The 14,117-nt window shown below is 38.8% G+C and overlaps 1 protein-coding gene across 1 annotated transcript in view; it reads left to right on the top strand.

The window, feature by feature from the left end:
- Nucleotides 1-13,354, top strand: part of CHRNA1 (cholinergic receptor nicotinic alpha 1 subunit) — a 28,168-nt gene extending 14,814 nt beyond the window's left edge. The window contains exons 4-9 of the mRNA XM_039339307.1: nt 1,694-1,803; nt 4,170-4,365; nt 5,721-5,955; nt 7,165-7,388; nt 8,749-8,988; nt 12,703-13,354. Coding sequence (XP_039195241.1) covers nt 1,694-1,803; nt 4,170-4,365; nt 5,721-5,955; nt 7,165-7,388; nt 8,749-8,988; nt 12,703-12,834 — 1,137 coding nt within the window. The 3' untranslated portion in view covers nt 12,835-13,354. The remainder of the gene's footprint in view (nt 1-1,693; nt 1,804-4,169; nt 4,366-5,720; nt 5,956-7,164; nt 7,389-8,748; nt 8,989-12,702) is intronic.
- Nucleotides 13,355-14,117: the final 763 nt, after the last annotated feature.

The following is a 14,117-nucleotide window of genomic DNA, read 5'->3' as shown; positions in this document are numbered from 1 at the left end:
ATTACCAAACTAATCCAAAAAGAAACCCCCACTAAAATCCAAGACAGAGAACAAGAAAACGGCAAAGCCCTCCTCCCATACATAAAAGGCACCACAGACAGAATCAGCAAGATCCTCAACAAACACAACATCAAGACAGCATTCTGCACAAACAGAAAAATATCCACCATCCTAAGAAACCCCAAAGACAAAATTGAGTTAGAAAATCAAGGAGTATATGAAATCCCATGCACCGCTTGTCCCACCACATACATCGGACAAACCAATAGAAGAATAAGTGCACGCATTGAAGAACATAAGAACTCAGTCAAAAAAGAGGAACCAACTTCTTCCCTCTTCCAACACCTTAAAGCCACAGGACCTGAAATTGACTTTAAAAAGACCAGAACTATCGCCAAAACTGAACACTTTAATAACAGAATAATCAGAGAAGTCATCGAGATAGAAAAATGCCCACACAGTATGAATAAATGAGATGATACCTCCCGCCTACCAGCCATTTGGAAACCTGCCCTTATTGACAAACGAGTCCCTAACACAAAGAATGACACCAGACCCACACTCACGAAAACCACACAGGATGTCACCACCACACATCCACACAAAAAGCAAACCCAAACTCACACCAATGATGAGGCACGACCACAAACCAGAAGCCAGACCACAGCTGCATCATTAGCCACTTTAAACCCCTCCAATCCATACATGAAGCAAACTGACACCCACCATGAAGATGAGGCATGACCATGAATGCAAAGCCAAACAGCAATGCAGCTCACCATCTCAAATCCCCCTGCAATTCAGACTAACCTGAGCACAACAAAGCCCCCACTGAAACAGAACACTCCCCCATCCAATCAGAGCACAGCCAAGCCCCTAACCAATCAGATCACACCTCCACCCAATCAGGACACAGCCAAGCTCCCATCCAATCAGTTCATACCCCCACTAGCAGTTAAAAGGAAGAAACAGCTTCGATCACACATTGCTCCTAGAAGCAAGAAGCTGAAAACACCAGCCTGAAGATGACGAATCGGACTTTGTCGAAACGTCAACAAGACACTTCCAATTTTACGCAGGAGAAAACCCAAATAACCAAAGACCTACACACACGCACACACACACACACACACACACACACACACAATGATTGTCAACTCTGCAATGAGCCTGGCTGAAGCCATCTTGCTCGTTTTCGGTTGTCACAAGAATGGGGGGAGGGATGGGGAGTTTTATGCTAGTCTAAACAATTCTCTGTCCCATGGGAACCAAGGTCATTTCTTTTCATTAGACTAGGGGTTGAGCCTTATGTTAGAAAGCCTGCCAAACTATTCTGTTGGGAAACATAGTTAATGGCATGGTTTCTGGGGTGTAATTTGTAATAATGTAACTTTTGGGATGGAACTTCAGTCTTGGTTTCACTTTTGTCCGTGCCGATACTTTGTAGCCAATAAACATGTTCTTAGAGAAAAACTCAAGCTTTGGAGTGCTGTTTTAGTTGGTCTCATCTATTGGAACCATGACAATGATAAATAATTATTTTATGATAAAGGAGATATACATTCTTGAACCAGGCATAGCCATATTGTTTTTGTTCATTCTATAAATTATGTTTAACGAATAAAACAATTGTTCTTTATTAAACCTATAGTAAGATTTTGTAAATTCTCCGAAATTCTCTTTTTTGCCCTAGCAATGGACAGATGTAAATTTGAAATGGAATCCAGCGGAGTATGGTGGTGTGAAGCAAATCCGCATACCCTCAACGGATATCTGGCGTCCAGATTTAGTTTTGTATAACAAGTAAGTGGAACTGTTGATCCACACTTTGATTCTGAGGCACAGTCTCATAATGAGAGCACAGAGTGATACATTCAGACTACACAAACAACTGTAAACTCAGCTTATGTGTGACCTCTAAAATAAAGGTTTATTTGGGGGACCATTCTCCCTGCTTTGATGCATCTGGAAATACCCTGCAAATGTTACAATTAGCTTCAACCAAAAAAGACATGCCTGCAAGAATATGGTGGAGAAAGTGAAACAGCTATCTTGGCGTCTTCGGGCACAGGGACCCCTCAGGACCCACTCCTTGCCCAATGTTTTCAACAAATTTGACAGCATATGGCAAAGCTACTGGAACCAGGCTGCAAAAATCTGAATGACCACTAGGTGGGAGCAAAGCAGTGGTGAGATTCAAATATGTGAATAACCGGTTCTATGTGTGGATGCCGCTTCTGGAAGTCCATTCTGGGCCTGGGCAACCAAAAAATTAACTACCAGTTCTGCCGAAGTGGTACGAACCAGCTGAATCCCACCACTGGAGCAAAGTGTTGGAGATCATTATCTCCTTCTTTTCTAGTCTAGTTATTGTCCCATTTTGGTGGCTCTGATGTAATAACTCACATGTGGAACACTAGCAGGACCTAATGGGGACCCCCAGTGCTACTGCTGCTATCTCCTTCTCAACTGCTCCTTCCAAGGCAGGCCTCAGCTCCAATAGGAAATGCTAGAAGGAGAGCCCTGTACTCTGCTGGCTGCTCCCTTCCTCTTCTCCCTCTCCTCTTCCTTCCTGCTTATGAAGGAATTAAAGGAGAGAGGATAGGTATATTCTGGGCAGCAGGGGTTCCAATGACCGTAAGAAGGCAGCAAAGAGACAGGGAAATTACTCTTTGCTGCCCTCTGGTGATCTGGATTTCCACCTCTCACACAACAACAGCACAAACTCAGGAAGTTGGAGAGGGAAGGGGTCATGAATACTGACATCAGGGGTGTCAAACTGCCGGCCTACAGGCTGGATGTGTCACGCGGAAGCTGCACCCACCCCAGCTTCCGCAAGGGGAAAAAAGGCGCGATACGTCATGACACGTCACGTGATGCGGTGAGTTTGACACCCCTGCTCTACATCAAGCTGAGTTCTGAATGAGAGAGTAATTTCCCTTGTATAACAGCTGAGGAGGGGGATGTTAAGCAACTGTTGAAGGGATGGGAAAGACCTGTGTGTTGCTGCTGCAAAAGAGAAAAAGTGGTCATGTCATACAAACACACACACACACACACACACACACACACACACAGACACACACACACTACTTTCTCTGCCTCATGTTTTATCATCCCAGGCTTAGAGGGGTCTAGGGGGCTTATGCTTTCTCACCACCAGGGGGCGCATTCAACAAGCTCCACCTTGGCTCAGACAGCTCAGCTTAGGCTCCTGGCTGAAGGGCTAATAGGAAGAATGTGAGGATCATAAAATCATAGAATCCTAAGGCTGGAAGGGGCCCTAGAGGTCATCTAGTCCAATCCCCTGCCTAAGGCAAGAGACCTTATTTCTTCCTGGACACATGGTTATCCAACCTTTTCTTGAAAACCTCCAACTCTGGAAGACAAGCTGTTCCACTGATTAATTTTTCTCACTTATCAGGAAATTTCTCCTTAGTGCCATGTTGGAGAGGGCAGGTTAACTCATCAGCCATGTCTGTGGTTTGAAATGGCTTGAAATGGCACTCAAATGGGACTCCAGGAACAAAAAAGGCTTGATTGTTCCCCCAACCCCAACCTGATAATTTTACATATTTTTGACCTTGGTCAAAGAAAAGACTGCACATTTCTATTCTCTTGTGTTTTTATTTGGTTCTAAAATATGTGCAAAATTCTGATTTCATACGGAACAAGAAGTACGATGTAAAAGAACTATAATAAAGTTAAAAACCAGTGCCGGATGTGAAGACACTGGACTTTGTATATTCTCTGTCATATTCTTAAACCAAGATTATTTGGGGAAAAGATGAGAAGTATTATTTTATTCAAACTCACCATCCATGGTCAGCTATCATAAACATTCAGTTTAGCCTGCAAAAGATAGTATCAAACCTTTTCAAATGAAAGCTTTTTTTTAAAACTGAAAAAAACCTTTTTAATTTAATTCTGCACAGTGAATAAAAGATGTATTTCCTTCCTTTCTCATACTTTTCAAAAATTTTAAAATGTAATTGTTTTTGTACCAAATGGAGTTTGCAGACTACATTATTTTTTTTAACAAAGACAACAAAAATAGAAAGATAAGTGGCTTTCTTCCAAACCACTGATAACCTCAACATGTGCAGCAAAATGGTTAGCCAGTATATTAAAATTGTATGCTATTCCTATGACCGTTTTTGTGTTTTTAGTGCAGATGGAATTTTTGCTATCGACCAGTTCACCAAAGTTCTTGTCAACTATACAGGACATATCACATGGACTCCACCAGCCATCTTCAAAAGCTACTGCGAAATTATAGTCACCCACTTCCCCTTTGATGAGCAAAACTGCAGCATGAAACTGGGAACATGGAGTTATGACGCCTCTGTGGTTGCCATCTACCCGGTAGGCTTTAGTTAGGTAGCTGTTTTTGGCTCATTGTGCCTTCAAGTCAGTCTTGACTCCTGGCAACTGTCTGAACTAGGCCCTGAAGTTTTCTTGGCAAGGTTTTTCAGAATTAGCTTGCCCTAGCTTTCTTTCTAGGGCTGAGGGAGAGAGAGTCTCTGGCCCAAGATCACCCAGCTGGCTTTATGGCTAAGGTGGGACTAGAACTCACAATCTCCCAGTTTCTAATCTGATGCTTAACATCACTACACCAAATTGGCTCTCTTGAGTGGCTAATACCTTTAGTCATTTTCATATTATTATATATGAGTAAAAATTCCTCCTTTCCTTCCCTTCCCTTTCACTTCCTCTTCCCCTTCTCTTCTTCCCTTCCCTTCCCTCACTTCCCTTCTCCTTCCTTCCTTCCTTCCTTCCTTCCTTCCTTCCTTCCTTCCTTCCTTCCTTCCTTCCTTCCTTCCTTCCTTCCCTTCCCTTCCCTTCCCTTCCCTTCCTTTCCCTTCGTTGGTTAGGCTTTGTGTATTCCTGATTTAATTCCATCCCGACTTGCTGAAATCACCAAATTCTCTCCCAGAGGAACTCATTTTAAAATTTGCTTGGCTGGCTGTTTTGAGAGTTAAGGAAGGAACAATAGGCTCCATTTCTATTTGCTCCCATTTTGAAAGCTAGAGGCCTCCGTGTTTGTTTAATCTATCCATTTATATAGCATCATCCTCATCAGCCGTTCAGTCGTGTCCCACCAGGATCAGCACTCTCCATGCCCCTCTGTCTCGCACTGCCTCCTTCAGATCCGCCATGGTCATTCCGGTGTCACCTTTTACAGTGTCCAGCCAGCAGGTGCTAGGGCGCCCCGACCCCCTTCTCCTCTTTCCACTGATCCCTCTCAGCATGATTGATTTGTACCCAGACATAAATATAGATAGTCCCCGACTTATGACCATAATGGAGATGCCCATCATGGTCTTAAGTCATGATGGTGGTAAACCCTTATGACTGACCTAATTTTGCAGCTGTTTTTGCATTGGTCATTACACGAACATTGTGGTTGTTAAGTGAGCCAAATGGTTCACTGTGGGCCAGTTTTCAAAAACAAACAAACAAACCCCACATTATAAAATGGGGAGGTCCATCATACTTTCGAATGGCTGCTAAGTGACTAGTCATAAATCGAGAACTACCTGTTAGACAGAAACGTCCTAATCCTGCGATGAAATTCTTCCAAATGAGATTAAACCTGGGCTAGGCATTAAATATCAATATATAATGTTTATATTGAATATTACAGTATCTAGTATTGAATAGCATGGAATCAAGGCATAGTTATTTCATTCATTAGAGGGAAGCATTTTCCTTTTCAGGAAAGTGAGCATCCAGACTTGGATAACTACATGGAAAGTGGAGAATGGACAATGAAAGATTACCAAGGTTGGAAACACTCAGTGAAGTATGGTTGCTGCCCTGAAACGTATCTTGATATCACCTATCACTTTATATTGCTGCGTTTGCCTCTCTACTTCATTGTCAACGTCATTATTCCTTGCCTTCTCTTCTCATTCTTGACTGGATTAGTATTTTATCTACCTACAGACTCAGGTATGTGCCTATGTATATCAGATTGCATCTCACCAGAAGAAGTAACCTTTTGCTGTCTTTTCACCATCTTGAATTGTTCTGCTTTAAAGGTAACTTTAAACACGTTAAAGCCAAAGAAACTGGTTTGCTTGTGTATATCAGCAAAGCCATTTTGGCATATATGTCTGTGCATGTATGTTTATTGCCTTTTTTTTTTAAAATCCACTTGAAGTAATGTTCGAAGCATTTTGAGAATTTGCTAAAATTAATTGCTTCACCTCTGCATCTAAAAGGCATATAGGATTTGGCATCTTAGGAAACATGCTGCGAAACCGGGAAGGAGGACATGGGAAAGAGGGAAAATGGTAGAACATAATTTTGGTGCCTTATTTATGTGGATCTGGTGGCTGGATGTTGGATGTCAGAGTAGCTTGCTCCTCTTAAGGATGTGGGCTTCTCACACAATCCTCTGTATAAATCTCAGGAATAGGCTGGTAGCTGGCCATTAAATGTGATTTGATTTGATTTGGAGGTCACCCAACTCAAGAATAACCCCTCGTTGGCTTATAGTAAAAAAAATACCAAGCAGTTTTTAAAAATCCTATATGTCCATAATAAAATAAAATATTAAACATTTATAGATAAATATTAAAATATGAAGGTAATTTTTACTGTTTAATTTTAATATAATTGAGGTAGTACCTTTCTTGTCTTACCCACTGCCTTTTCTTTCCTTTTTAAATTTTAAGCTTGTTCACAAGAACAGTCTGATTTTAATTCTTATTTACTGTTCCAGAAACAAGTCATGCGTGATTTAAATAACCAACAAATAATGTATGCTGGGGAAAGCATTCATAGTTCTCCAGCTACATTCCACCCCCAGGTTTAGGACAACAAAGAGACACCAGCACAAAGTCACCCAGAAAGATTCATGGTTCAGTGGGAACTTGAACTTAGATCCCAAACATCTTCCCCACTAATGATTTATAACATCTTACAGCATTATGCAAGCATGGGGGAGACAATATAAGGCTTATTTTTATTACTTTTACATTTTCACAAATGGTTGGATGACTCTAGAATATATTATAGTAGGGTTGAATTGTAGTGAATACCCAAATTTAACACAATAATTCTTACCTGACTTCTCACAAAGCACCAATTGCACTCCTTTCTTCTATTTTGTTCATTAATCCCTTCCATTTATTATTTTCTCCTAACTTATCCCAGGGGAGAAGATGACTCTGAGCATCTCTGTCCTGCTTTCTTTGACTGTGTTTCTTCTTGTCATTGTGGAGCTGATTCCTTCAACTTCCAGTGCTGTTCCCTTGATTGGCAAATACATGTTGTTCACCATGGTGTTTGTCATAACTTCTATCATCATCACTGTCATAGTGATCAATACCCACCATCGCTCGCCTAGTACCCACACTATGCCACATTGGGTGAGAAAGGTGAGATGACCTACATTTTTCAAGCTTGGGACAGGAGAAATAAAAGGAAGTGTATTGTGTAGTGTGCTTCAGTAGGCAAGGAACAGACCAGCATAGTTATAACATTATTTATTGACTCAAACTAGAACTGGAGAACTGCAGGCAATTGCCTATAACTTATTCTCTGAGCACACAAGGCCTTAACCAATCACAATACTTGAAAACCCCACCCAAATATAAATGTTCAAAGTTTCTCTCCAAAACAGTTGGAGTTAACAGTCAGGGTCATCTAAAGGTTAGTTTCATTTTAGCTTCACAAGCAGCTGGAGTTAAGTTAATTTCACTTTAGCAGGGATTAACACAACTTTATATATATTCAATACGTAACAAAGTGTATCTCCATTTCAGTACCCGGACACCTTTAAGAAGAGGTCAATAAAATAAGCTCTCAATGAATCCTAGATAAGATAGCTGTATATTGTCTCTTTTTATCAGAGACAAGATATACATCCTAGTTCCAATTGCTCCAAAGGAGCAGAAGGATGCTACTTCTTAGAACAGTGATTCTCAACCTTTCTAATGCCGTGACCCCATAATACAGTTCCCCATGTTGTGGTGACCCCCAAGTGGGTGTGGCCACCAATAAGAGGGAGTAGGACAGCTAGGGAAAAAGGAAAAAAATGGCGGACAGCATGGTTTGGTGACCCCCGTGAAATGGTCATTCGACCCCAAATGGGGTCCCGACCCACAGGTTGAGAACCACTGTCTTAGAAGCATTTAACTCTATAAAGGTCTTGTAGCAATGGCTTGTTGTTAAGTTGGTATTTGAACTAAAAGGCCAATGAAGAAGATTTTCAAGCAATTAAGTTAAATTTATATTTATTTTATATTTTAACTTTAAGTTATTTTGCATATAAGAAAAAAAACTCCTTTTTTCTTGTCTATTCCATCTTATTTTGGGTAGGGGATAGTTTTAGTGTTGCCTTACTTTGTTAATGCTGTTTGCATTTCTCTTTTTCCATTTTAATTAATTTGAAACAATAAAATATATATTTTTAAAAGAGGAACTTACATATAGCTGATTTCATATTTAGCAACTGGCCCCACTCAAATTATACCAATAACCATAATAAAACCAGTATGTGTATTGCAATTGATAAAAGTCCATGTAATTCTAACTTGCCATCTGAGCAATAGTTGAACATTTAATCATCATTAAACAAGTAAGCAATAGTGGGTAACTTGAATTATTCTGATATACTTCTAATTGCTTCCCGGAGTCCCAGTTAGCATCAAACAGTACAATAATCTATTTTCTTTTGAGATTGAGAGAAGCGGCCAGTTTGGTTTAGATTCTCTAATCAGCATCTATTTCTTTCAGATATTTATTGAAACAATTCCAAATGTTATGTTTTTCTCAACCATGAAACGTCCATCCAAAAATAAGCAGGAGAACAGGATTTTTACTGAGGACATGGATATCTCTGAAATCTCAGGGAAACAAGGGCCCGCGGCTATGAATTTCCAGACATCGCTTACTAAAAATCCAGATGTCAAAAGCGCAATTGAAGGCATCAAATATATTGCTGAGTCAATGAAATCAGATCAAGAATCCAATAATGTAAGAATTAAACATTTGATGTGAATCCTTTGAGATCATTACTTTTGTGTGTGTGTGTGTGAGAGAGAGAGAGACAGACAGACAGACAGACAGACAGACAGACAGACAGACAGACAGCTGTGGGAACACGTAAGACCCCCAAAATATTTTGTACCACAAAGTGGTCAATGCTATTTTGTCTTCTCCTGTGAAATTTCATTCTTGATGGATGATATAGGTAAATACAGGTAATCCTTGACTTACAACTTACGACCACCATTGACCCCAACATTTCTGTTATTAAGCAAAACATTAGTTAAGTGAATTTTGCCCTGTTTTATTATCTTTCTTGCCACAGTTGTTAAGTGAATCGCTGCAGTTGTTGTTAAGTTAGTGACACTGTTGTTAAGTGAATCTTGACTTTGCTTGTCAAAAGGTTGCAAAAGGGGATCACGTGATCCTGGGACACTGTAACTGCCCTAAATACGAGTCAGTTGCCAAACATCTGAAGTTGGATCACATGTGTGAAAAACAGTCATAAGTAACTTCAAACCGTCACTAAATGAACCGTTGTAAGTCGAGTACTACCTGTATTCTGTTTCATCAGTTGACAACTAGGGCATATGGAAAATTGTGACTTGATAAGGATTACATGATGATAAAGATGAAGAACATGAAAAGAATAAAAACGTCTTTTATATTTATGAAATTTTAAAAGAAAGAAAGAGAAATGGCTGAATGACAGGGATCAAATCTTGTGCGGTAGAGTTGATAATTACACATAATATGAAAGTATAAATGGTTATCATCTAATAGTTATGGGTGTACCTGAAAGAAGAAGTCCATAAGCTGGTGATCATTGCATGTTATACAAGGGAAGAAGCAGAGGTATTTTTCAGTATTTGAAAAATCTTGAGCAACTTTCTCAGAGAATGAAAATAAGAAGAAAAATATGACATTAGGTAACATGAATAAATGAATAGGAACAAGGTAAAAGCATAAAGAAAAATGATTGGATTACTTACGGATCCAAGAATTTAGGTGCATATCTGCTTTTAGAATAGCTGTTTTAAACATATAATTTAAGTATAAAAGTATTTGTATATTCATAAAGGATGTGGAAGTTGCATTGGTCAGACTGTAAAGACTTATGCTACAAAGTTCCACAGAAACTTGTGGAGTTACATTGGATCTATATCAAGAGGAACTACATTACATCAGGAGGAAGACTATGCATAATTTATAGGAGGAAAAATAGTTACAAAGTATACGGTCAAAGAGAACAAGAAAGGGTTAAGACTAAGAAAAATAGAACAATTTTGATTGAAATTAAAATTGGTTTTGGAAATACTGCGGAAAAAAGCGTTTAACATATTCAACATATTATTATCCATCTTATACACGTAATTAAAATATTCCTTTCAGCATTCCATCACTTCAGTTTCATTCTAAATTGGTTTTTTTTTTTTTTGAAGTGCAAGAAAAAAGGCTAAATTAAGGAGCCTCCAGCAGAGTGAGTGAACTTAAAAATGAAAGAGATAATATCATTCAGGATGAAAAGGAATTGAGGGGATGGTGGAAGGAGCATATGTTGAAGAGTGGAATTGACTTCTATAAATGTTAGTGCTTAAGAAAAAGTAATATGAATGTATCAGGAGAACAGGCATGATCAAGAAATTTGTGATCCTCAGAAGCAAAGCAATGTGTATAGAGAATAAGAATATTTAATTTAATACAATGTATACATTGTATTAAATTAAATTTTAATGTAATATTTAAATTCAGTTAGGAACATATAACACTCACTGGTCCAGAACAATCTGCTTTTACTTAGGTAGAATTTATTTTTGGATAGTGCCAAATTGCATGGTTTCAGGTAGGTTTAGGATAATTCAGAGGGAAAATCTGGGATCTCAAACTTGTTGAATTCCTGAACTGGTGACCTTTGCACATTCCTATAATCAGCATATGGACTTGATGAAAGAATCATTGCCAAAATAGAAAGAAAGTAGAGTCTTCTCTTTAATTTCCTTTGTGTGTTCTTTCTTTCTTTCTTTCCTTCTTTCTTTCTTTCTTTCTTTCTTTTTCTTTCTTCCAGCACTTTGTATAAAATGGTTTATCCTGAAGGAGAATAGGGTTTGTAGATAGGTACGTGTATGCATATCCAGAAAGTTTGGGTACAAAACTCAATCCTTTTCCTAGATGACTTGGCTGTGTGGTTTTTAGAGGGTTTTCTGGCATCATCTATTATGGGCATTTCTCATGGGTGGTGCTGAGGCTGTAGCTTCAGCAAGGGATTATTTGGAACTTTGAGAATATGTCACAGCCATCTTAAAATGGCTGCAGTGAAAGGGAGGGCCCCGGGGTAGGCAACCTTGGCTCTTTTATGACTCGTGGACTTCAACTCCCAGAATTCCTGAGTCAGCTGACTCAGAAATTCTGGGAGTTGAAGTCCACAAGTCATAAAAGAGCCAAGGTTGTCTACCCCTGGAGATGGCCAATTAGAAAATCCCCATTTGCTAGAAGTGCAATTCTTCTCTCCTTTTCCTCCAATTGACAAAGAAGCCATTTTGCTTTCCCTAGCCCATGGACAGGTGAGCATATTTCCAAACAAAGTTCTGCATTCCACCCACCCACCCATTCTTTTTATTCTTCCAGAAAAGTCTTATGAAATCTAATTTAGAATTTAGAAGTATACTAGAAATAAAAAATTGAGACTTGATTTTGATGGTACTTTGTGCACCATCTTATCTTTCCATTTAGATTTGAATGACTCTAAATAAAACTTTATGATTCAATGGTGGCAGGGAGCCAGACAGGTGACAAGGTGTATTATTCCCAAGGTAACCAAAAGTTGTTGCTATGGTACTGGAAACTTTTGTCTTCTCTTTCCAGCTCAATGTCTCAATAGCCACCTGGTCAAATGTTACTGCAGAGTATTTGGCTCCCTCCTCTGGCCAAAAATGTAATTGTTCAATACAGTAAATAGATTTGGAAGCAAACCATATAGCTTATTGTAATAGCAGGTAAATATATTCTGGGATAAATATGTTCTGGGAATAGGTCTTACCTGGGCCTTCTCAAATCATTGATGTTTCTATCTGTAGGATAAATTATGTGTTTGCAATTCATTTTCCAATAACAAACAGGTGTTCCTTTATTTTATTTTATTTTATTTTTGCAATGCGGTCCCTGCTCATTGTCTCTATTTGACCAAATCTCCTCAACATATTTTTCTTTTATTAAACATTTTTAAGAGTGAACAAGCAAATAAAAAAAGAAAAAAACAGCCGATACATAAATATATCAGTACAACATAGTAATTGGTCAAAAGAATTATGGAATCTGTACAGTTGGTGCTCATTATTTATATCTTTGTTGAGAAATTAACCATTAAACCCAAATATGTTAAATTTATTTAACAACATGAGAAAGGGGTGTATTTCTTTTGTACTGGTCACTTACTTTAGCTCATTTTTATTTTATTATATCAATTCCTCATATGTATTTTTTATTATTATTTCACTTATTCATTCAAACTCTTTGTTGTTGTTTCTCTTACATTCTAAGTCACAGTCCCATATGTCATGTCATTATAGATACTGAATTCTATTGCCCATCATATCTTTGGTCAATCAAAAGAAGAAAGGTTTTGAAGAGAAAATCTGCTTACATAACTCCTGGCTTTATGAAAATTCTGATTTCTTTTTCTTACATTTCTTTTTTAACCATCAGGCCGCAGAAGAATGGAAGTTTGTTGCAATGGTGATTGATCATCTTCTCCTTGGCATCTTCATGTTTGTTTGCATCATTGGAACCCTCTCGGTTTTTGCTGGCCGTCTCCTTGAATTAAGCCAGCAAAATTGAAATAAGGACATTCGGTGATAGAGCATGGTATGTCCTGGAGTAAGTGAACTTCAAGAAATTTATAGAAGGAAATTTTCTTACCCCACCTCTATTCTTTAGCTCCCGGATCCCTGCTCAGGAAGATCCCTCAACTGTTCCAAATATTTTCACACAGTTCAGGGCTAGAGCAGCAAAATAAAGTGCAAATTTCCTTCAGTGAAAATCCTAAGTTAACAAACTGTAAATCATGTATTTTAAGGAATATCCATATGCCCTCATTCTGGTATTTCAAAATACCAATCAGTGTGGATAAATATGTAAAGATAATATAGACATATTTTAAGCTATAAATTGGTTACAGCAATTTGCATTAAAGAGGTCTAATATGGCATCGTTTTGAGTTCTCACGGCACAGTAAGTCTGAAACCTTGTGGAAAACTTGACATCCACTCTTGGGACCTAAGGTTTCTGCTTCCACATATTACATAAATACAAAAAGTAAGTGTTTTTCTTAATAAAATCACTGGATTGATGAGTTAAACCCTGTTCTGTTCTAAATACTTAAAGAGGTATCTAGCAAGGCTATGCTTTTAGTTTATGTTTTTAGTCAAATATCTCCAGCAATATGGGATACTGAAATAGAAAATGCTCTTAGCTTACCCTGATTTCTACTAACAACAATCACTTCAGTCAGCAAGTGTTCATCCCCTAATGCAGTGATGGCGAAACTTTTAGAGACCGAGTGCCCAAACTGCAACCCAAAATCCACTTATGTATCGTTGGGTGCCGGGTGGGCGTGGCCCATTGGGTGGATGTGGCCCTTTGGGTGGGCATGGTCTTTTGGGTGGGCATGGCTTCGATGGCAATGGCAGACTGGGTGGGACTAAAAAGTTCAATCAATTAATTCCAACTTTGCGAGATCTATTTTTTTCCTGTGAGAAGTTGAAATTGATTGATTGATTGAACTTTTTTTTTTGTACATGGCGGCGGAGGCCTAAAGTGAAAAGGTTTTATAAAACCCAGCTGAAGGCCTAGGACTAAGGCGACAGTGCGCATGCCCACAGAGAGGGCTCTGCGTGCCACCTGTGGCACACGTGCCATAGGTTCGCCACCACGGCCCTAATGAATTGATCAGAATAGTTTAATTTTCTAAGACCATATTGATGGAGCAAACTCAGCCACTTCTGGCATGAACCATGATGTGAGATGATCCAGAGATTGAAAGATACCTCAGCTTGTTAGGAAATGGCTTCACTTATTATTTCCCAATCTTTCTAAAATGCCACCAACATTAGGGAGGTTGG

Source organism: Crotalus tigris, unplaced genomic scaffold, assembly GCF_016545835.1.
Source record: "Crotalus tigris isolate CLP2741 ecotype Arizona unplaced genomic scaffold, ASM1654583v1 scf7180000017733.2605024, whole genome shotgun sequence".
NCBI classification, from domain to species: Eukaryota; Metazoa; Chordata; class Lepidosauria; order Squamata; family Viperidae; genus Crotalus; species Crotalus tigris.
The sequence above is the reverse complement of the archived record's forward strand: the minus strand, read 5'-3'. Positions and strand labels throughout refer to the sequence as shown.